Source organism: Eufriesea mexicana, unplaced genomic scaffold (genome assembly GCF_001483705.2).
Source record: "Eufriesea mexicana isolate 0111107269 unplaced genomic scaffold, ASM148370v2 scaffold994, whole genome shotgun sequence".
Classification (NCBI taxonomy): domain Eukaryota; kingdom Metazoa; phylum Arthropoda; class Insecta; order Hymenoptera; family Apidae; genus Eufriesea; species Eufriesea mexicana.
The window spans coordinates 238,792-259,419 of record NW_016909129.1 but is presented as its reverse complement, the minus strand read 5'-3'; the positions used below and the strand labels follow the sequence as shown (position 1 = coordinate 259,419).

Below are 20,628 nucleotides of genomic sequence, written 5' to 3'. Positions count from 1 at the left end.
AATTTGTGAACATTATCGAATAGCAAATTCTTGAGTATTAAAATTAAAATTAAAAGTACAGTTAATGTTATATTATTTTAAATTAATAAATGTTAATTTATAACATATAGAAAAACAAAGAATTCAAGGTAGCATGTCAATCCTGAAAAAAAAAACACTTCTAAGCAAATTTTTGAATAATCATAATTCTCATGAAGAATCAAATGTTATGCCATCAGCTCCTACTGTTAGCAATTACATAGTAAGTATGAGGAACAAATTTAAATGTTATTTATTAATTATCAATAATTTTAGGGCAATTATGAAGATATTTGGATGAATGATATGGAAGAAGGTAGCATAAGCTCTGAATATAGTTCTGAACCTGTTACATGTCACATAAAAGAAAGACAAATAATAAATCAACAATTATGGAATACAGAAGAAATTATCTTGGCCTTATCTAATCTTCCAGCAGGAAAGCGTGCACTTTCTGTTATTTCTACTCTTCATGGAGATACTTTAGACAAAGCTTTAGATGAATTTCTAAAAACTGATTATAGCAAAATAGCAGTCGATCCTAAAAACAGCACTATATCTTCATTTGCAAATGGGTAAGGTTGTATAAGATTATAAAAATTATATTCAATATAGTTCAAGCCTTGTTTATAGATGTTTACAAAATACGTTACTCAATATTGAAGATGAAGCAGCTTTAAATAAAACTGTCCCACAACTTTTTCTGAGATGGCCAAATACCTGTCTCTTAGTTGCTTGTTACTTGGGTCATGTAGATGTGGTTAGAGCTTTATTGAATAAAAATGCAAATGTTTCAGCTAGAGATAATGATGGCAGGTAATTTAATTAAATAAAAGAAGCTAATTTCAAAACACCAATTTCTTGATTTTATAGGACATGTTTACATTTAGCTGCTTGTACAGCTTCATTAACGATTTTAGAAGAATTACTACGATATGGAGCAAATCCATGTGAATGGGACTTTAATGAAAAATACACTCCTTTACATTGTGCTGCTGCTATGGGAGACCTTGCTTGTGTTAAATGTTTAATAAAATCACAAGCAGATGTAAATGCCGGGATATATGGAAAAAGTCCTCTTTATTATGCTGTCTTAAGTAATGCGGTAGATTGTGTTAAAGCTTTATTAGAAGCAGGTGCCTCTCCTAATAATCCTCAGGTTTCTATTTATAAATATTAAAATATTCAAAATTATTATTTGTTATTTACATTTCATAATTAAATAGGTTTACACGGAAACACCATTGCATGTAGCAGCTAGTTTGGGTTCTGTTACATGCACAAAATTATTATTAACTTATGGAGCAGATGTAAGGGTTCAATTTGGTTCTATGAGATCTACTCCCTTACATCTAGCAGCTGAGGAAGGTAGTGCTGAATGCACAAAATTATTATTAGATGCTGGTGCAGCATGTGAAGCAAAAAATGCAAGGGGACAAACACCAATGCATTTAGCAGTCTTATCTCAATCTATGGAAACAATAAATACACTTATAAGTGTTGGAGCTAAAGTTAACACTGAAGACAATGATGGTCGTACTCCATTATATGCTGCAGTTGCAAAAGCTACTAGAGAAATAGAATTAATAAACATTCTACTACAGGTTCATTTACTGCTTAAGATAATTAGGTAAAACATATATAAATTGTTCAAAGCTACAAAATTTCCTTACTTTAATAGGCTGGCGCTTTAATCAACAAAGCAGACAAGTTTGGTTACACACCTTTACATATTGCTGCTTTAAATGAAAGTTCATCAACAGTAATAATGTTATTATCAAAAGGAGCAGATGTCACTGCTAGAACAAAAGGTGGTATCTCGGCATTGAGTTTCATTGTACGTAGAACACCAGATGCATTACCACTATTTATTTCGCGTTTGGACCAAGCAATTTCTTTACACGACCATGAATTAGGCGACGTTGATTGTGAATTAAGAATAGATTTTAGACCACTAGTATCAGGTGGTAGAGGAGAAACAGATTTGATACTATGTCTTGTAGAAGTTGGACAAAGACATGTATTAAAACATCCTTTGTGTGAAAGTTTTCTTTACTTAAAATGGTTGAGAATTCGTAAATTTTTCTTATTAAGTTTAATATTTCATTTCATATTCGTCGCACTTTTTACAGCATACATTGCAGTTACATATTTGAGTGATATTAAACATATTGAAAAATTCAGGAAAGTACTTTTTTGGTTAGTACTAATGTTTACTGTGACACTAGCTAGTAAAGAGTTCTTCCAAATGGCTCATGGTATATATAGTTATATTAAAAGATGGGAAAATTGGCTTCAATGGAGTGTTGTATTGCTATCAAGTATTATATTAATCATGCCATTACATAACTGGCAGTATCATGTTGCTGCTCTAGACATTTTACTAATTTGGATAGAATTAATGATGGTAATTGGGAGATTTCCGATGTTTGGCCTGTATATACAAATGTTTACTCAAGTATCAATTAATTTTTTTAAATTTCTTGGTGCTTATATCTGCCTTATAATAGGGTTTTCTTTAGGCTTCAGTGTACTGCACAAAAATTATGAATCATTTAATGATCCATTAATTGCTCTATTAAAAACAATTGTAATGATGTCTGGAGAATTAGAATTTGAAGATATATTCTTTAGCTCAAAATCTCCAATTTTATATTCTGGTACTGCACACTTAATGTTCCTAAGTTTTATCATCTTAGTAACAGTAATTTTAACAAATTTAATGATGGGCCTTGCTGTATCAGATATACAAGAATTAAGAAGATGTGCTGGATTAGACAGATTAGTACGTAGAGCAGAATTAGTAGCACACTTGGAAAACATGTTGTTTTCTAAACTTTTAGACCGTGCACCAAATACAATAGTGAAGGCATGCAGACGAGGTGCACTTTTACTACATCCACCACATCACTGTGCGATACATATTCGTCCTAACGATCCCCGTGAAAAGCGTCTACCGCGAGATTTAATAAAATCTATCTATCGCTTAGTAACTGAAAGAAAGAATCAAAATATGAAAGTAAAAAGAGCATCTACATATAATGCACATAATATAGAAATGGATTCTGGATTAAGTCAACTTTACACTAATACTACTTCTAGTGACAACAATCAACAACAATTAAATGAATTAGTTGCTGAATTAAAAAAATGCTCTTATAATATTGATGTCTATTTAGATAATTTAATTAGCAAGGTTGAATGCATTGTTAGGGAATGTAATAACTCGGTATAATGCAAATTGCTTGAAACATTAATTTAGTATTATATTTTTACTTACCAATAACTTTGTTTTATATTTTGTTCCATCTTGTAATTGTATCTCTGCATTTTCTTCTGGTGTTTTAGGTAATTTAATATTTTCAACTTTAGAATTATAAATTACATTTACATTTTCTTTGTTTGCTAATTGTTTATTTACTGCATGTAATAATAAATCATTTTCAACTATATAAGCAATTTCTTTCATTAAATAATCTTCATTGAATACAATCATAGCATCAGAACATGCATCCCAAACCTACTAAAAAATTAACATTTAATTACAACACTTGTAACATTAGTACAAAGAATTTAGTAATAGTTTCTGAAATATCTCTTATAAGTTTTATTCTTTTAATACCTGCATTTTTTGTACCGTACCATAACGTATGGCTTCAATATGCTGCCAAGCTCCTATGCTTGAAAATAAAGTACGTGATTGTTGATTTAACGCAACAACACGATTAGAATATTTTTCTTGTGATCTATATTCAAATTGTTTACCACTTTCTAATAACAGGATATTTTTACATTCAAGTTTTCTATTGTTTGCTATTGCAAGACAAAAAAAAATTATCAAAAATTTTATTTATACAATTTTTAAATTGAAAACTAAAAATATTGTTATATATAATTTTAAAGTAGAAAATGCTAACCTATTGCACATGCGAGTGTGGTTCCAACCATACCACCTCCACTAATAATTATATCATAATTTTCATGGCTTTGTGTAGAGATGGAACAATGTTTTATCATAAACGTTAATCGATTAGGAGTAACATATTTACATCTTTTTAAAATTAATGGTAAGCCATCACAATATGTCACTGCTTTCATAAAAGTCGCCATTTTTGTATTCTATAAAATAAACATAACATATAATTCATGGTACAAGGAACAAAATTGTTTTAAAACAAATTACATTAAAATTATGTTAAATGCTAGAAAGACATGACTTGTAATATTAATTGATATTAAAAACTATTTTATTTATTTAATTACCTCGAATTTAAAATTATTTAGGATTTTTAATTATTTGAACATTTTATTGTAAATTGTATTTCAACTGGATTAACATCCTTTGATTCTTATTACAATGATCTTTTTCTTAATAATTTTCGCGAATATATATAAATAAAAATATTCAAAATTATTTTATGATAATCAATAAGAATAACTTATTGTTCAGTATTTGCAGCTACTCGCATGAATGAAATTTTTTTATTACCTGTTATAATAATCAAAGTGCATGTAAATGCTTATTTTGTTATTCAATCATAAATAAAATTTATATAATTCAAAGTTTGTATCATTTAAATTTATACAGTTGTTTTAAATATTAAAATATTAATTCATAGTATTCAAGTAATCTAAATTATTTCTACAAGCAATTAATTATTAATTTTTATGTTTATATTTTGAATTTTACTATTTTTTAATTGATTAGTATTAAGAATGTTTATTAATTCTTTAATTTATTCACCATGGTGACGGGCAACAAAGGTTATATTGATCTATGAGTTTTCGTATAGTGATTAAATCATAAAGTAAAGAACCAAGTTTGAATATCAATAAATTTAACAAATGTATCGTATAATAAAGACAAATTAATAATATATAATGATATATGTAATTAGTGAATGATCCTTCATTTTCAACTTTTTAATCGAAATATTAATAATATGGTATTTAATTTATGAACAAATTTTGTGAAGTTTATAATCAAATTCATAGGTAAGTATTAACGTTCATTTACATACAAATAATATATAGTCAATTAAATGTTTTTAATAAAAGAAGTGTTTTGGTAATTTGCTTTGTGAGACACAATTGTCTTGTTTAAATATTAAAATTAAATGTGTATATTTTTTAATGAAACTTAAAACTTTAGAAACTTAAGAAAAAACTGTATAAAGGAAAACAAATAAGAACATGATTACATATTAAAAAAAATGTTCAAATTTGAATTAAAAATGTATAATATGAAATATTTATTTGTTACAGTAGGCAATGACAAAGCATAGAGGTACATCCTTTTATAACTCTTGTGTAAAAGTTCCAATAGATCCTTGTAGTAGGCAACCAACTCCTTCTTATGAACGTCTTGAATTTAAAAAGGAAAAGGATAATAATGGTCTTTATAATAGATGTAAAGTAAATTTTGTTAAAGATGATCAATTTGTTAGCGAATCTGAAATATCAAGTCCTACAGGGACTATGGATAACTTTTTGGAATTTTTGGATAGTATACCAGACTATGGTCAAGTTTATCATTTATCAAATGAGCAGTTTAAACAAAAAGTAGATTACTTAAAAAGGAAACAAAAATTGTTATTAAAAAATTTACAGAATTCGTTGGCTAGTCATCAAAATGTAAATGTATCTAAATTTTCAGTACCTAAATGTAATGAAAAGTTAAGAATCAAAAGTAAGAATGATATTAATGATTTAACATTGAATGGTAAAAAGTGTTACTTAGAAGAATCTAGAACTCCTAGTCCTTTAATTTTTCTTTCTAGTAAATTTAATGAACTCTCAGAAGATCAGGATCTGTCAACGAATAGGTATCTATAATTAAATGATAGTAAGTTTCTTTAATTTAGTTAATGTTACAACTATTATCATTTTTAAATATGATAGAAGAGATAAAAGAAATGAAACAGTATGTAAGGAGAAAATACGTTTGAATAATAAAAATTGGGGTACATGGCATAAGTTAAATAGCAATGATAATATTGAAAGTGATATAGATAGTATGGAAACAAGAAGTTTACCAGCCAGTATTACAAAAGAATGGCACCCTACTATTCCCAAGCCATTTAGTTTTACTTTAAGGTAAAATGAATTATATATTCCTTTACATTAAGTTATCAATTTATTTACATAAAGCTGATAATATAGCATATATTTCAGAGAAGAAGAAGGAAAAAATATAACCGGAATAGAAGAACAAAAATGTACAAATTTAGAAAACAATAAAAAGAGTCCATGTAGGAAGCGTTTACATATCATTTTCATTTCTGTTAATATATGATAATAGATCTATGGTTCTTACAAGCACTTATTTCTTTAGGAGTCGTATAATCCGCGAAGAAAGTGCATTAAATTTGATGTCTCAGATACGTCCTTTTAAGCTTGAATGCGATCGACGTGCTTGGAGAGCTTTAACAAGATCTAGTCCAGAAATTCGTAGCAAAAGCATTAACAAGAGTACAAAATTTAAAGCTAAACCAGTACCAAAGAATCTTTTCAGTACTGATATATATGATCGTATGCTTGAAGACGAATATTATAGGTCAATTTAATGTGTAGCATATTGATTTCCTTTTTTTTTTTCTATAGTAGATTGATTAGAGTGCATTATAAATTTCAGGCAGTTGCAAAAAAGATTAAGAGCCGCACAATTAATGAAATCATCTTCCTTACCGCCGTCAATGGCGAGAAGAGAACGTATAAAATCTGCATACACCCGTTTGCAGAATACAATTAAAAATTGTAACGAGAACACCGACGATAAGAATGTTTCGCAGCTGTCGAGTAATAATTTAATGCCATTAAAAAGATGCAAATCTATGATGTCACTTTTACCTATACAAGGAAATAATTTAGCAGCAATTTTAAGATGTCAAGTGTCACGGTACTACAAGATTATATAAAATTTCAATAAATATATACTTTTGATTTATATTACAATGAAAAAAAAATAAATATTTTTGTATTTACATTATAGAGAAAAATTAGAACGTGAAATAAGGGAAAGAATGGAAGAAAAACGTAGGGAACAAGCAACAAAAATTAAACAGTCTTTGATTGGACGTAATCCAGTATGGAAAGCTTTGAGATCTGCAGCGAGGTGCGATTATTTAAAATAAGATCGCTATTTGTATATATTTTTTTAATAGAATATTATGTATTAATAAAGATTAGAAGTTACTCTTCATATTATAATAACTACATACATAAATTTCAATTATAAGGAATGAACATAGTAGAGATCTTAGTATTCGAACTTTACTTCGACGCGATGAAGCGCGTGAACAGGCAGAGCGTCATCGATTGCAAATGGAAATGATGTTGGATCGTGTGACACAAATACCTACTCTTTTTGAGCGTCACTCTCAGGTGATAAAATTTATTTTTTGGAAATCTAAAATAGACTTTAGGAAAATAATTATAACAACATTTTTTATAGAATTATCAATCGTTGACACAGGCACAACAGAAAATAAGTGGTTCAAAAATATTGCAACAAAAGAGAAAGAGAAAACAACATAGACCAACGTCGAGTAACATAAATTCATATATGAATTATGAAAATATTTCTTTATCGGATTCTGGATCCCTAACTAGTTCTTCGGGTACACTGTTATCGAGTCAATCTTTAAATTCATCAAATACCTATATGTCGCAAGTGTCTGAAAAATCGATAAGTAAATCTGAAGTTCCACTTCCCAGGAAGAAAAGTGACCGTAGTCAATTAAAAGTCTCCATAAACGAGACTGCAGAGCTAATTGAAGATCAAAACAAAGATGACAAATTGCCGATAACGAGTGTTTAATCTTTAGCAATTTCAATGGCCACATTGAAAATGTGTTTTGAAGTAAATACAAACATAACATATAGAGAAAAACTGACTGTGAATATCTTACAGTGTTGTAAGATCTTTATATTTCATTATATATATTTATAGCAAAAAATTTATAAAGTGCATTAGCAATTGTCATATTAACTTAATTTTATTTATTGATTATGTTTAAAACATTTAAATTCTTAATTAAAAAATACAAGCTTAATGACTGCTTTAATGCCAGCTGTTATTTTATGCTTTAATAGTATTTAAAATCCAGTCCATGTAATACACAATGTTAGTATAAACGCCAGGTAATTTTTCTGTAGCGCAGATACGAGGTCCGAAGCTAACAATTCCATATTGAATGTATTTTAGATTTTGATTATATATTCCTGGAGCTTGAAGTGGTCCACCGCTATCTCCGCCACAAGAATCCTTCTTGTCCTTACCACCCGCGCATATTTGCTTGTACGAAATTTGTACTTTTCTTTTATACACTTCTAAGCATTCTTCTGTATTTACTAGTGATAATTGAACTTGTAACAAGCTCTGGCTAGGAATATTCTTTTCTGTTATACCCCATCCCGTCACTGTTACCTATTATTAAATACGGAAATCAATAAAATTCATCACAAAAAGAGAAGAAATGTAACTTGAAAGAAATATTTGATTTTGACTATTGCATGTACTTTTGTTTGATTCAAAATATTAGATGATCCGATTGGTAAGCAAATTGGACGAACATTTTGTACAAAATCTGCGTCCCCGTTCAATCGTAGCAAAGCAATATCATTTTGGAAGTTTGAGTACTTTGGATGGAAGTGCGTACTCTCTATACCGAAATCTTGATATCTCGGAGCGCAAGCGAGTTCGAGTCCGTTGGCATCTTTGTCACAATCGCGTTCAGTGCTTAAATTATGCTCCCCGAGTCGTACTCCGATTAATTTGATATCTAACATGTTATATCAGCTTAAATATTATAAATAAAAAGTACTTCTATTTAGTTATTTATGAGTAAAATGGATTCATTTTCAATCCATATCATGATCGACTTACTAGTCGGTAATGACATAACACAATGAGCGGCAGTGAGTACGTATCGTCTGTTGATTAGCGATCCTCCACATCGGAATTCTCGACGTTGATTCTCGATGTCATAAGAGAGTAATGCCATCCATGGATAGTCAAATATGCCAGTTTTGTTACCACCATATATCTTTTGTTGCGTTACTGGGCCACACAAATCCTCATTCACTAATTGTAAATTCGGGTGATTTGTGACGTCCGGCGGACTAACTCTTGTAACTACCGGATTCAGATTGCTGTTTGTGATTGTAGATGTTTCTGAATTCTAAAATTGTAATATTTTATGATTATATGTTTTTTTTCTGATATTTTCAGTTATGAAAGTTAAATATAATGATTGTCTAAAATGTTTACTTGTTCGCAGCACACTTTGGGATTTGTACCTTGAAAACCACATTGTAAACTGTTTAAGTATTTAAGAGATTCTTCTGATAATGGCCTTTGTTTAAGAATGTTTATCAGTGGTTGACAGTTCAGTATACTTATACAAACGCCAACTTTATTCTGTGATATGTTACATCTATCTTCTATAGAAAGAGTCGAATTGCTTTAATTTAAATTATTTATTTCAATTATGAAGTAAATTGTTTAGATTATTGCAAACTAAATTTGAAGTAGATCTCTTATTGATTTTACAAAAGGAGAAATGTTATATATCATTAGTATTAAGAGTAGCAGTTTATAAACATATCCAGCCGATATATACAATTCTAACTATAGTTAAGAATAAAATGCGCGAGATATTGTACGCGATATATGTTAGAAGCTTACGATCTTTCATAATATATACGTAAATTATTTCTTTTTTCACAATAACTAGTTAATATATATACCTTTTTATATAATAAAAAGAGAAAATAATAAGTATAATTTTCTATGATTTAAAATTTATAGTATTAATTACCAATTTGCATGATAATGATTATTAATTAAACAGAAGTATTATTGCAACTTTACAAACAAAATCTCACTTACGCGCACTAATCCCAAATAGGATATCAAGCACAAGCAAAAAAAAAATGCTGATCATGTCGACTCCACAGCTAGTATTGAGAGTTCCTTTTTGTATTTTTCTTGAAATAAGTCCGGAAATGTACGGTATTTCTATATTACTATTTCAGATTCTTTTTCAAAGTCTTTATTTTTTTGAACATTTTTCAGTAAGAAACAAAAGATTACAGTATATCGTATTTGTGATTTTTCAAATCAGTGATGAAGCAGGCAAACCAGTTTCGAAAACTATTTACTTGTTAGCTTCGTAAAGAAAGGACTTGCGCGAAAGTCTTCAGCATACTAACTGTTGCCATCTGTTGAGTCTCACGATTGGAAGAAGAGTTGCGAGGGAAGGGGTTACGAGGAAAATTCTTTCGATTAATACCGACTTTATGTTAAACATAAATGTATCTTTTATCGACTGGTTGTTTTTTAAGTGAACAGGTTACAGCCTACAAAAATTATTTATTTGATAAACAAGGAAAACACCGAAACAAATGTAATTAACGTATTTTCTTTTGCTTTACATCGTATTCATTAAAGACAGGATAAATTGTACAAAAATATTTACTTCGAAGAACAGGTCTCGTCATAATGTCTTTACAGGTTGACTTATTAAAGCAACTCAGGGATTTCTGATTCCAACATCGAACGTATTTTCCGTCATATGAGAATAAATTTCAGAATAAATGAATAGTTTCTGCCACAATTTTCATATAATTTTTCAGAAATTTTATTTATTAATTAAGATATATCGTATTTATTAAGACAAAATTATAAAAGTCATTATATGCATAATATCCTTATACAATATTTTCCATGACCTATAAAACCGATAACCTTTAAAACTGATAACGATGAAATTGTTAGTGATAATATTGATATACCATATTCAGGTCATTATAGGAAGAAGATAGATCTCTCTCTTCATTACATCAAGGATATTATATGACTTTTTATATTGGCTGATAAATAGTATACAATAACTCCTTTGATCGATTTTTTATTTATTGCCATGTCCATGTACATGTACGGATATTGTATAGAAAATTAGAAAGATAAATTGAATACAGTGGTCAAGGTTTCAGTTTACTGAGTATCCAAGGTACAAAATCAATTACTCTGGTATAAATGCCAGGCCATCCAACCTTACCGCAAGGTGACGGTCCAAAGGATACAACTCCAACGGCAATCCATCTACCGGTTCCATCACGGTTTTTTTCTACAGTCATCAAAGGTCCGCCTGAATCCCCTCTACACGAATCTTTGTCTTTTTCTCCACCAGCACAAATTTGACCGTAGCCAAGCGATAGTCCTGCTTTCTCGTAAGTCGATTGGCATTGCTTTTTATCAACGAGAGGCAAAGAAACCTTCAGCTTTATGTTCGACGATGTACCATTTTCCGTTTTTCCCCAACCAGCAGCAAACAACTTTTGTCTAAGAAATGCAGTCGGTGGCAAACAAATAGCTTTTATATAATTGGTGAACGTAACATCTCGAGATAATCTTAGGAGAGCAATATCGTATTTTTGATCTCTCGACAGTGGCCGGTAGTTTTCATGGGCAATTTGCTCTTCAACCCCATACGTTACAGGATCGTCTGCGCAAATTTTGCTACTTTCACTGTCCTGAATGCAATCAGGATTGGTATCGGTGTCATATTCGCCTAAACGAACACTTTGTAGACGCCACGTACTTGGCAAATCTTTGCCTTTAACGCAATGAGCTGCCGTTAGGACATAACGTCGACTAATAAGAACTCCACCGCAGGCCGTAGATTTTCCGTTTGCTGAAAAATGTAATTTTATGTCAATTATTTTTTTTATCTTTCCGTTAACTTTTTAATCAAATACAAATATATCTTTCGGTTTAATTCTCACGTTTACTGTATTCCAACAGTGCCATCCATGGAAATTCGTCGAGTTCTGTAAATTCTCCACCGACAATTCTTTGAGATAGATCTTTGCCGCAATCGGTGGGAAGTAAGGGATTGTTAGAAAAGTCGTACTGTGGATTTGCATTGTCAGTGTTTTCATACGAATTTTGTGAGGCAGAATTCTGAAATGGTGTGAAATTATTTCCATCACCTCGAATCGATGTATTGGAATCGGAACAACAGACTAGGGGATTATTGTTTTCGAAACCGCATTGCAATTTTTGTAGTAAACGTATAACTTCTGGTGTAAGAGGATGCATTTGAAGTAGGTTCAGTATTTGTGGACACTGACGTATTGAAATGCATGCAACATTTTCACCATAACTTGATGAACAACTTGATTGGTACTCTAAAAAAAGAAAAAAAGAAAAAAAACAATCGTCTCTAAAATACGAAAATAAAATAATTAATTCTTAATAGCTTGTCTTTCCAATAGATTGAACTTGAGAATACAAATGTCTTGTAAACTGGTATTTTTGCAAATTTTATTCAGTAACGATACTTTTTGTAATTTTCTAATTTTACATTTCCTAAGGGGACGCTAATCAATTATAAATATATATAATCTACTGTCATCCAGTTTGTCATCACTTTTCAAACTTCGAAACAGACACCAAAGAAAACGAATAATATGTTTATACACCTTTTGAAAGATATAGTTTTTATTAATGAAATTAATTATTTATGCATCACGAAGTTATATGAAAAAATGGTTAATAACTTACGAGCCAATGCATAACTTAGTATCATCGTTTGCAAAATACTCAAAGTAAATAATTTAGTCATTTTTGGTCCGTGATTTAACGTTGAAAATAACATTGATTACTAAAAAAAAAAAACAAAATGAATTACTAAGTTTTACGCGTATCTTACGCACGCTTAAAAAAATATATCCGACACGTTCGACATCAAGATGCAGACTATTAGCATCGCTGATGGAATTGACCGGTACCAGGGCTAACTGGTTCCCCCACTATTTTTGTATCTATATTGAGTGATTAACTAATTATTTTGTAATAAGGTTTTATTACCTTTTTTTCAATAATATTATTGATTTAAAAAGTAACACTTTTTTAGGCTTTAAATTATTGACAAATTTCTTTTCGTGATTTAAATAATTAAATTAATTTAAATTTTTAAATTCTTATTTTTTATTTTGTAGAAACAAAATATAATTATATGTACATAAATTGCAACAGAGGATTAGACAAATATGACTTTTAGAAGTGTGTATATTTAATAGTATTTAAGTGATCCAAAATTACTCAGATTTAAAGTTAAATATTGTTTAATATGAACATGGGAGTTATTTAGATAATAATATAATATTGTACATATTTAAATAGAAAATTAAGGCATTTTAGTGGCAACATGTATATTATTATGTGCAGCTGTGTCTTGTATGCATATATACATTGAATATACATTTGCACGTAATCAAGCACTAACTATTATTTAGCGGCATAATTTTCCTGGATGAGCAATAGAAGGAAAGACATTGAACATTGAGTATCTGAATTACAAATAAGCGTATCTTTTACTTTTCCTCTTTTGAATAAGGAATTTCGTATCGAATAAAAGAATGTCGATTTCGATGTTCTTTAGTTTTATTTATACGTAATATTTCAAATTTTATATCACGATGTAATAAATTATATGCAAATTTGTAAAAAAAAATTGAAAATGGTTGTGGAATATAATATTTGTACATCATCATTACCGATTTTAACTGACGGATCATCTATTAAAGAAAAGAAAGTTCGAAAAAATGTGAGGTTTACTCACAGTATTAGATTTTTTTGCTTTTAAATATACTTTAAATGACGATATAAAATATATAGATAATAACTGTTTTCAGAATATATCAAGCAAAAGATGTAAGTCTTATTATTGTATTTGTTTGGGCTCCTTGATGAACACGATATATATGCAAATTGAAAAGAAATATACTCAGAAAGATTATTTATATTTAATTGGTTCAAGATACATAAAAGATCTTTACAAATGGGTACAACAATACAAATATAAAGAATTATTAGCAAACGATTTCTTCAAGTCATTTATTACATCTGTAGCCTTATTTGTAGTAGGTATAAAACTTACTAGTGAACTAGTTGCTTGGAAAGTATTTTAATTTATTATACAAGAGTTAAAAAAAAGAATATGTCAACGAAGTTACTTTATGTCCATTCATTGAAGCTTATACTTGTACAATGTAGCATTTAAACTATACACATTAATTTTATATCCACTCTAAAATCAAGATATAATGTAATAATACAAGAGATACAACTGTGAAATTCTTTTATTACGCTATTTTTAAATATCAAACAATTTTATTACATATATTTATATATAATTTTATATAAATACTTTAAGGCATTTATTGCTAAACTATAATATTATAAATTAATTTTAGTCTATTTTGGAATTTCCTTTTTTTTTCAGTAATATAATTTTTACTACTACTTTCAATGTCACAACTTATTTCAGAATAAGTTGACGAAAAGTTGACGAAAGAATAAGTTAAACAACTTATTCCTATTTCTACTTTGTTTTTATTTTGAGTCGCTTGTCCATTTTTATCACTTGACAGTACACAAACTGTCATTTGAAAGTGACTCTGAATCCTTAAGTACTTCTACAGGCTCCTCTTCATCCTTATCACTTTCATCAGAACTATCTAATTCATCTGAATCAATATCAAGATCTAATAATATTTTTTTCTTATTGGATTTATTTTCTTCATCGTGTTTCCTTTTTATTCCAGAAGTAGCAACCTTGAATCCTTCTTCAACTGCATCTTCAACTTTTTCTGTAAGGGCTGATCTTTCGCGTTCGTATGTTTTATCTCTAAATTCGTGTCTAGGTTCGGTACAAAGTCTTTCTAATTTTCTTTTTTTACGTTCTGCTGCCTCTTCTTCTCGCTTTCCTTGTTTTTCGATCCAAGCTTTTAACCGTTTTTCTTCATTAATGTCACGAAGTCTACGTCCACTTAAATCTCTACAAGCTTCGCGATTTGTAGTCTTTTCGATCTGTGCACCAATTGCTCGTAACATGGAACCGAATCCCCCTTTTCCGCCGAACAATCGTGGTACAATAGAAATATAACCATCGTAACAAGTGGCATTTTCATCAACAAGTCTTCCATTGTGTATAATGTAAAAGTTTTCCTATAACAAGTTTTATAAATTGACATTAAAATTCCTTTCTTTTTCAGTTAAACATATTAGATTAAGGTTAAATTATACAGTTACATACTGTTAGTCCTTTAATTTGCTCATGTAATTCATAAATTTTGAGTGGAATGTCAGAAGTAAAAATCTGTTTTACTCCAGAAGCTACACTTATTTGTACATTTAGCATTTTTATTTTAATGCAAATAACACAATTTGAAGTTATTTATTTTCTTTAACACACACGATAACTTCACGTCAAATGATCTTTGTTAGAAAATGGCGTATAATCATGGAATAATCATATAGATGTTCGAACGTGTGAATGTTTTGAGTACAGCGCCTCCCAGCATGAAAACAGTGAAACATCAGATGCTACATACAATACATATTTATAGATTTAAATTATAAGCTTTTAAAAAATGACTTGACTGATAAACTGAATTAACAAAATATTTTTGCATTTATATTTTGTGATGGATAATATATTCTTAAAGCTTTATACAATGCGTAGGAACATTATTATTACATAACTTTCCCTGTTAGAAAATTCTTATGATTAAAAAATAAATTAAACAAATTATTCTAATCTCCTTGTGAAATGGGTGAACCGCGATCGCGTTTGGAACCTTTGCCTTTGCCTTTTGATTTTGTTTCCCGTTTTCTACTTATTGAAGATGTTGATGTGGTAGATGTAGAATCCGCTGGACTAGAATGACTTGATCCTTCACGATCCCAACGCGCTAATGCTTCTCTTAAATTCTGTCCGTCTCCTTCCTCATAAGTATCTACATCTACATGAAGATTATCTTGACTAGGTTGTACATTGTTTCCAGTTTCCAAATTTGCTCGCATTTCTTTCCTTTGATCTTCTGTATGTTGTGGACACCTCATAGATCTCGTGCATAATTTTTTTGTATGCTCTGATATTACACCACAGATTTGAGTTAATAGAATCCTTTTATCTTCTAAAGACATATTTTCATAGTTTGATGGAGAATTTTCATTACTGCTATGAACATGTTCATTTACACTTTCTCCATTTCTTTGATTATTCTTTTGTTGTTTTGTTCTTTTTATACCATTCCGGTCTTTCCTACGTTTACGCTTGTCATTATTCAAGCTCCAGTCAACATCATCATCATCATCGCTTATAACTCCACTAAAGTTGCTGAGATCTTTTGAATTATTTGCTATACGCCTTGATGCAATTCGTGAACTGTTTCGACCCATGCCCATACATTTTTCTAAATGAGTCGCAAAGCGACAAGCTGCAACTCCTCTGTCACAATTTGGGCAATTGCATTCTTGAGATTTTTTGACAGGATGCTGACCAAAGACATCTAGTCCTGGAGAATCTTAAGAGATTTTACAATTAGGTAAATTATGTAAAAGTAACAGTTAACTTTTAAAACAAATATTTTAATATTCTCTACATGTATTTGTCAAATATAATTGTGTTTATAGTAAATAAACATAACCTGATTAATCAATTAGAGTAATTAATATTTTTAGAAATATCTTTTTATTGTTTTACTTACCTACAATGGCATATGATTCGTCATCAGGTATTCCTTCTTCAACATCAGAACTACCAGTTTTTGTAGTTCGATGTACATCAAAAATAAATCCCATTAAAACTTCATCAAGAAGGTCATCGTAAATTTCTTTGGTCGCTGATTCCACATTTTCGCTTTTGCTCATAAATTCCAAAAATCGTCTGTTTAATTCTTGAATTCTTTCTTCAGTTACGGACATTTTACGGGTTGAGTAATCATACAATACAATCTCGTTCTGTTTACACTGCTAGAATGACAGCTTCGCTTTGTAACATGTGTATTTTTTAGTTTTCGTTTGAGATATGTTAATTAAATTGAATCGCTTTTAGGTAAATGCAATAATCTGTTAATTATTAATGTACGCATTCTTTTAGCAAAGAAATAATCTCTCAACACATAAACGACTTATGAAAACTCACTGCAAAGACATATCTGAACCGTAACTGACATACACTACCTACGATGTCAATCAGAAATCTATGGAATTATTTCTTACCTGTATTATCTACTGATGGTTAAATCAAAACTTTACTCTAAATTTCTGTTCACTGATTTTTGTCAGAATACTATATGTAAATTATAGGATAAATAACATATTATTAGACATATTATTAAATGTACTTATTATATGCCTCGAGGGCTTTACATATTTTTTAGTGAAACATCATTCTCATTATTACCGATTCAGCATAGAATAAGATTATAATATTAGTAGTTGGGAATTAGTGGTACATTAGTAGGAATTAATACTAATGTTAACTATAAATTTACAAATAAAATATGAGACAAATCATTTTATAATCTTCATATTATATATCTTCATATAAATTGATGTTAAGCAATTATTGTTTGGAACCGTACGTTTTTAGAGAAAACACAATAAATGTAAATAATAAAAGTAACTTTTTTCGAAATTATAACTTAGAACAAGACAAATATAATGAATGAACACCATAACAGTTTTATAAAATTATACTTATAATATTTGTACGTATATCGTATAATATTGTGAATTGTGGGCGGTAAAAATGTTTCGAAAGATCAATTTATGAAAACACGGAATCATCAATTATTCAATTTAATGGACGTAAGTCATAATAGAAAGGAAACTTTAATTCTTCGTTTCAAGTTGGATAGCTTACACACATATATATAGAGAGAAAAAGCACAAGATTAACTTAGTTTAAGAGCTTACTTTATAATTAGTTAAACCTAAAAGCGTCTACATTCCACGATCTCCCATGAAGATATATGTATAAGGGGAACCGGCAGTCTAATCTAGAGTTTGCAAATTACCCGAAGGAAACTAGATTAAAACTATAAGTCCAGATTGGACTACGTAGCTTTTGACTTGGCATCGTTTTCTAAAGATTTCCTTTTGAAAAGCGATGCCAATTACCACGTTTCGCCACGTGCAGCTGACTAAGAAAGCGATGCTGCAGACATCTTGTTAAAAATTTCCTGTCTTATAAAAGGAAACTTGATTCGGTATAGCAGATGTAGATAATTCTACTTTCGCAAGGCCAATTTCTTTGATTTCCAAAGCATTTTTAACGATTCAAACTATCCCTGTAAAAATGACTATTTAAAATGAGTATTCAAAATAAATATGAAAACGGCCTATACGACAGTCTCTCGTGCACAAGGTAACTTTATGCTTCGCCTAATCCGAATTAGTCCCGATTTCGACGGCTTTCACGAGAACGAGGGAAAGTCGCACTGGTGATATTCTCGGGGAAAAATCGAGGGTCCTTATCGAGACCCAGTAGTCGGACGCACCGTGTCTCTGTCTCGTGGGTTAGGAGCCAATTAAGAACCACCCCAAGAGATCTGCCAGCAAGCACGTTATGCGCATCTACAGGGTCCATACCCCGGTCGAATACGCACAAGCGTACCCAGGTCGACTATGGCCACAGATGCTCGTTTTCATACCAAGATGAGGGTACCATCAGCTCGATGATCTGCCAATATAGCAAATTAAAGTCCAAGGTAAAAAAAACCTCTTTAAAGCCCAAAGAATTTTTCCAATTACATTGGAATAATAACTTGTCACGTAAATAAAAAATTATTTTGGAATTATATACTGCGTGAAAATGTGGGTGAATATGACCAGTGATTATTAGTTAATCTATAGTCTTAGCTGATAATCAGTGTCTATCCTATTTATATTCCGAACACATTTCTGTTAAATTTTCGAGTCGATGTCGAATTGATAAATAATCCAGAGATCTACTTCTGCAACCTTTATATAGTCAGTGACTGGCTCACCAAGATCGGTCGAAAATTCACGATCGTTACCGATTCCATTAATAAAATTACTTTTCTACGCTGATTCTTCTCACTTTTATTATAAATTCGTGCTCCGAGTAATTTCTCGACAAGAATATCGATTTATTATTAACAATAGGTTTTTATAATTTTTTAGTTTTCTGTATAATATAATTATATTTACGTGGCCGTAATACGTTTTCGCGATACATCTTTGTTAAAATACCTTCATTACTCCTTCACGGTGAAGATATATTAAAATTAGATTAATTAAGGATCATCAAGTTACAAATAGCCACGGTATATAAAAAATGAAATACACCGTGATTAATTACAATACTACGCGATCCAATGACGCGAATAAATTTCGTCCCATTTCTGTAAGATACATATATAGCCTTCTGCTTGGCAGACTACAAAAATAACCACCATTGTTGTTTCCTTTGGAATTGGATGAAATTTTCCTTTCCCTCTAGATTCAAACTCAACACTGTTTCGCAAATCCACGTGTTGAATTTTTCGATTTATTTAAAGATTATAAAAATTCTTACAACGAGAAGGTTAACTGTATTTTTAGAAAATTTCGTGGATCACGGTATTTCTTAATGTCTCTGCCGGAGAATATAGATTTCCTTCGAACTTCGTGCAATTGTTATTAAGAAACAAGTTGTTCTTTTGTAATAAAGGATTCGGATTTGATCCAACCGTAAAATTTAGCGCAAAATACTGGCGAATTGCCATAATAACATCTGACGTAATACAAGCAGTATCGCGTATTGTTAAATAAACAAACATGGCATTGAATGTTTAATTCCACGATTTTCCTGTAAAGTTCCACTTTTGTTTTATGCTTTAATAAATTATCGATAGCAATGCTACCATAATCTCGATGTAACTCGTATGATGGCGCGTGCAAAAGAATCACGAAGGAAGAGGGTTCGTACATTTCATAAATAGGAGTTTATTAATTGTTTATAACAACGGAGATCGACGTTAGCTTCTACGTTAACACTTGTCAGTGTATTTATCGATAACGAAACGAAAGATATAAATGAAAAAGCGGAAAGCGCAGAAAGAAGGGAGAAGAGAAACGGGCGAAGGTTGATGGTAGAAGGAAGGAGGGGAGAAAAGAAGTGAACCGAGAATGAAAAAGATCGTAGGAGAGGATCGAAAGAGGGTTACCAGTTGCAACCTTAACACAATTCTATTTCTTTCGATGCATCAGGCCGTGTGCTGAAAATGACGCAATCAAAGTGGTGACCGCGAGACTCTTCTCGGAGAAGACGCGACGTGCGTATATACGTAAAATATGCTCGGTCGTCGGTACAGCGAGGGCGAGAAAAAGACAGAGCGAAGTGGGGTGAAACGGTGGTAGTAGAAGCTGAAGAAGACTCTCGGCGAACGAGTAGAATCGTACGAACCTTCATCGTGACCGCAGTAGCGGATCTTTCACTCTGGTGCGCACGTTAACAGTACGACAGATAGCAGCCGTACGTGCAGCGATTCGTTTGTCGACGATAGTTGAACAGAAGGTACGCGTAGCACCAACGAACGAGCGAATCTTCAACCGAAAAGGAAAACGAACTGAAAGGAAAAATGGTATACGAGAGCGACTTCTACACGACTCGACGGCCCTACTCACGACCCCTCGTCTCGTCCTACAGCATCACGGTCAGTATATATGGGATTGCCGAAAGAGCGGGATGAAGTATGTCTTAATAATGTTTTGCTGGATGGCACTAACTCGTCGAATAAGAGCGT

At 30.7% G+C, this 20,628-nt stretch overlaps 5 protein-coding genes across 10 annotated transcripts in view; 2 read left to right on the top strand and 3 right to left on the bottom strand.

Moving 5' to 3' along the window:
• Positions 1-300: 300 nt before the first annotated feature.
• pyx (transient receptor potential channel pyrexia) lies at positions 301-7,878 on the top strand. Its single transcript, XM_017899743.1, is given in 14 exon segments — positions 301-593; positions 652-834; positions 892-1,177; positions 1,245-1,622; positions 1,700-3,247; positions 5,287-5,843; positions 5,920-6,114; positions 6,193-6,279; positions 6,281-6,574; positions 6,653-6,916; positions 7,010-7,132; positions 7,257-7,401; positions 7,472-7,817; positions 7,820-7,878. Coding segments are annotated over 14 exon segments (4,743 nt in total). The 5' UTR covers positions 301-315.
• A 196-nt stretch (positions 7,879-8,074) lies between these two features.
• LOC108547293 (uncharacterized) lies at positions 8,075-12,765 on the bottom strand. Its single transcript, XM_017899742.1, has 8 exons — positions 12,590-12,765; positions 11,809-12,213; positions 11,006-11,717; positions 9,911-10,050; positions 9,290-9,462; positions 8,906-9,200; positions 8,539-8,801; positions 8,075-8,446 (listed from the first exon to the last, which is right to left on the bottom strand). Exons 1-8 carry the CDS (start codon positions 12,681-12,683, stop codon positions 8,099-8,101), a joined length of 2,430 nt encoding a protein of 809 aa, XP_017755231.1. The 5' UTR covers positions 12,684-12,765; the 3' UTR covers positions 8,075-8,098.
• A 1,671-nt stretch (positions 12,766-14,436) lies between these two features.
• LOC108547324 (protein SDE2 homolog) lies at positions 14,437-15,279 on the bottom strand. The gene is made up of 2 exons (XM_017899793.1): positions 15,126-15,279; positions 14,437-15,037 (listed from the first exon to the last, which is right to left on the bottom strand). The coding sequence occupies exons 1-2, from the start codon at positions 15,228-15,230 to the stop codon at positions 14,450-14,452; spliced, it is 693 nt and encodes a 230-aa protein (XP_017755282.1). The 5' UTR covers positions 15,231-15,279; the 3' UTR covers positions 14,437-14,449.
• A 332-nt stretch (positions 15,280-15,611) lies between these two features.
• On the bottom strand, positions 15,612-17,860 carry Sgf11 (SAGA associated factor 11kDa). 4 transcript variants are annotated; one of them, XM_017899790.1, is made up of 3 exons: positions 17,795-17,860; positions 16,582-16,846; positions 15,612-16,398 (listed from the first exon to the last, which is right to left on the bottom strand). In XM_017899790.1, the coding sequence occupies exons 2-3, from the start codon at positions 16,796-16,798 to the stop codon at positions 15,626-15,628; spliced, it is 990 nt and encodes a 329-aa protein (XP_017755279.1). In that variant the 5' UTR covers positions 16,799-16,846; positions 17,795-17,860; the 3' UTR covers positions 15,612-15,625. The 4 variants fall into 4 exon arrangements, with proteins under 4 accessions (XP_017755279.1, XP_017755280.1, XP_017755278.1 ...); XM_017899791.1 differs by having other exon boundaries at positions 16,582-16,843; XM_017899789.1 differs by lacking the exon at positions 17,795-17,860 and having other exon boundaries at positions 16,582-16,989.
• Positions 17,861-20,174: 2,314 nt separating this feature from the next.
• Positions 20,175-20,628, top strand: part of LOC108547322 (proteoglycan 4) — a 14,991-nt gene continuing 14,537 nt past the window's right edge. For all 3 annotated transcript variants that reach the window (XM_017899788.1, XM_017899787.1, XM_017899783.1), the window contains exon 1: positions 20,175-20,538. In XM_017899788.1, the coding sequence (XP_017755277.1) occupies positions 20,464-20,538 (75 nt within the window). In that variant the 5' untranslated portion in view covers positions 20,175-20,463. The remainder of the gene's footprint in view (positions 20,539-20,628) is intronic.